Genomic DNA, 2997 nt, shown 5'->3' with positions numbered 1-2997 from the left:
TTGTTTGCTAAAAAAATAGTCATCTGGTTAATTAAGATACAATGCTGTATGTCTTCACAATGCCAAAAGTAGAAAAAAAAATGTTTTTAAAAATATTTTAAAAAATATGAAATTTCAAATTACCCCCCCTTTTGCCACTTTCAAAATAAAGCAATAAAAAAAATCACACATACACACATTTGTTGTAGCCGCGTTCAGAATCGCCTGATCTATCACTATAAAAAAAGAATTAACCCGATCGCTAAATGGTGTAACGAGAAAAATGTCAAAATGCCAGGATTACTTTTTTTGGTTGCCGCAACATTGCATTAAAATGCAATAAAGGAAAGACCAAAAGATCGTATCTGCACCAAAATGGTCTCCATTAATAACGTCAGCTCGGCACACAAAAAATAGACTTTCACCCAACCCGAGATCATGAAAAATGGAGACGTGACGGGTATCGGAAAATGGTGCAATTCTTTTATACTTTACCTAATAAAGAGGAGTTATTTTTACTGATACAGTGGGTATGGAAAGTATTCAGACCCCTTTAAATGTTTAAATTGTTTCATTGCAGCCATTTGGTAAATTCAAATTCATACTATCTATTCCTGACACTGGAGTGGCTTATAAACTTCCGAAGTATATAGTTTGAGGTCTGGGATCTGCCAATATGTGGCTAGTGTTCTGACTGTTTCGAATAACATGATACATGATTTAAGTTTTTTTCGTTTAGTCTCGCTTGAATATAGGTCAATATTAAATAGTCTCTTGATGAGTCGTCTTTGGCGAGGACGATGAAACCCGTAGAAATGAGAGGCTTGGAGAGTGAGTGTGTAAACGTCACCTCACCCTATATACTGAGATGTGGAATATATGTTTTTTATATCAGTCACTTTCCAACGAATCTTCAGGGGGTGAATTATGGGTATAGTTTTAAATTTGGAATTAATAAGGTTGAGTTTTATTCTTTTGTCAGCAAACATTAGGAATGACAAGAGACAAACCATTTAAGAAGATTCAATTTTGGTTAAAACTATTCCAACATTATGAACATGAAAAAGTCGTCTTCCCATTGTGACGTCTCTGATGTTTTTTAACAGTTGATTTCCAAGTAAAATATTTCCCACATTAAGAAAATGAAAATGGCCTCTCCTCTGCGGAACTGCTCTGATGGCGATCAAGAAGCACTTTCTGGTTAAAATATTTCCCACATTCTGAAGAGGAAGAAGGCTTCTCCCCTGTGTGACTTATCTGGTGCTTATCACAATCTGATTTATTGCTTAAACATTTTCCACATTCTGAACATGAAAAAGGTTTCTCCCTTGTGTGAGTTCTCTGGTGGGAAACAAAATTTGATTTCTGCGCAAAACATTTCCCACATTCTGAACAGGAAAAAGGCTTCTCCCCTGTGTGAGCTCTCTGGTGTCTAAGAAAATTTGATTTACGTTCAAAACATTTCCCACATTCTGAACAGGAAAAAGGCTTCTCCCCTGTGTGAGTTCTCTGGTGGGTAACAAAATTTGATTTCTGTGCAAAACATTTCCCACATTCTAAACATGAAAAAGGCTTCTCTCCTGTGTGGATTCTCTGGTGCTTAACAAAATCTGATTTCTTGTTAAAACATTTCCCACATTCTGAACAGGAAAAAGGCTTCTCCCCTGTGTGAGTTCGCTGGTGGATAACAAAACTTGATTTCTGCACAAAAAATTTCCCACATTCTAAACAAGAAAAAGCCTTCTCTCCTGTGTGAGTTCTCTGGTGCTGAACACAATATGATTTATTATTAAAACATTTCCCACATTCTGAACAGGAAAAAGGCTTCTCCCCGGTGTGAGTTCTCTGGTGGGTAACAAGCTGTAATTTCTGTGCAAAACATTTCCCACATTCTGAACAGGAAAAAGGCTTCTCCCCTGTGTGAGTTCTCTGGTGGGTAACAAACTGTGATTTCTGTGCAAAATATTTCCCACATTCTAAACAGGAAAAGAGTTTCTCCCCTGTGTGAGTTCTTTGGTGGGTAACAAAATATGATTTATGTGCAAAACATCTCCCACATTCTGAACATGAAAAAGGTTTCTCCCCAGTGTGAGTTCTCTGGTGCATAACACAATCTGATTTATTCCTAAAACATTTCCCACATTCTGAACAGGAAAAAGGCTTCTCCCCTGTGTGAGCTCTCTGGTGTCTAAGAAAATTTGATTTACGTTCAAAACATTTCCCACATTCTGAACAGGAAAAAGGCTTCTCCCCTGTGTGAGTTCTCTGGTGTCTAACAAAATATGATTTCTGTGCAAAATTTTTGCCACATTCTGAACATGAAAAAGGCTTCTCCCCTGTGTGAATTCTCAGGTGAGTAACAAAACGTGATTTCCATGTAAAATATTTCCCACATTCTGAACATGAAAATGACTTCTTTGCTTTAGGAGCAGTTTGTTTTTTAATGTCTCTTTTGTGACTTTGATTTTCTTTAGTAGTCGGTATTGAATCAGAAGATGTGACCTGTTTCATAGGATCAGATAACAGATCTTTGCTATGAATGGATGATGATATATCTGGAGTAACAGCAATCAATTCAGTTGTATCTTGTAGGATCTCAAGATCATCAGATTTAAAAGTTGAAGATGTCAGCTGTCCCTCTGATCTCCTGGTACAGTCATCTGCTAAGATAAAAAACAATTATTATTTATTAATAAAATATCCTTGAGTTTTATAATTTTGAACATTTCTACTTAGCTTGCCATTTTTATGGACAGTTTATGTAAAAGCTTTAATTATTTACCAAGACAATGACAGTTCACAGTCTAATAGAAAACCTTGTTGGATGAGCCAGTAGTGTGTGGTGTTCAACTGTTTGTTTATTCCGCCTCCCAAATATCAAATAAAAAAAAAAATCAATGTTATGTAGGTGAAAATAATACCAATTCTCATCTCACAAAAAACAAGTCCCCACTCAGGTCCATCATCTGTCAATGGAAAAACAGAGGTTCCCACACTATTAGTGGCTCAAAGGCTGTT

The 2997-nt window shown here is 36.4% G+C and overlaps 1 protein-coding gene across 1 annotated transcript; it reads right to left on the bottom strand.

Moving 5' to 3' along the window:
- Nucleotides 1-916: 916 nt before the first annotated feature.
- LOC141074025 (uncharacterized) lies at nucleotides 917-2653 on the bottom strand. Its single transcript, XM_073561539.1, has one exon. It carries the CDS (start codon nucleotides 2488-2490, stop codon nucleotides 1114-1116), a length of 1377 nt encoding a protein of 458 aa, XP_073417640.1. The 5' UTR covers nucleotides 2491-2653; the 3' UTR covers nucleotides 917-1113.
- Nucleotides 2654-2997: the final 344 nt, after the last annotated feature.

The sequence above is a fragment of the Dendrobates tinctorius genome, unplaced genomic scaffold (assembly GCF_039654945.1).
Source record: "Dendrobates tinctorius isolate UK_male_01 unplaced genomic scaffold, ASM3965494v1 ptg000322l, whole genome shotgun sequence".
Lineage (NCBI taxonomy): Eukaryota > Metazoa > Chordata > Amphibia > Anura > Dendrobatidae > Dendrobates > Dendrobates tinctorius.
The sequence above is the reverse complement of the archived record's forward strand: the minus strand, read 5'-3'. Positions and strand labels throughout refer to the sequence as shown.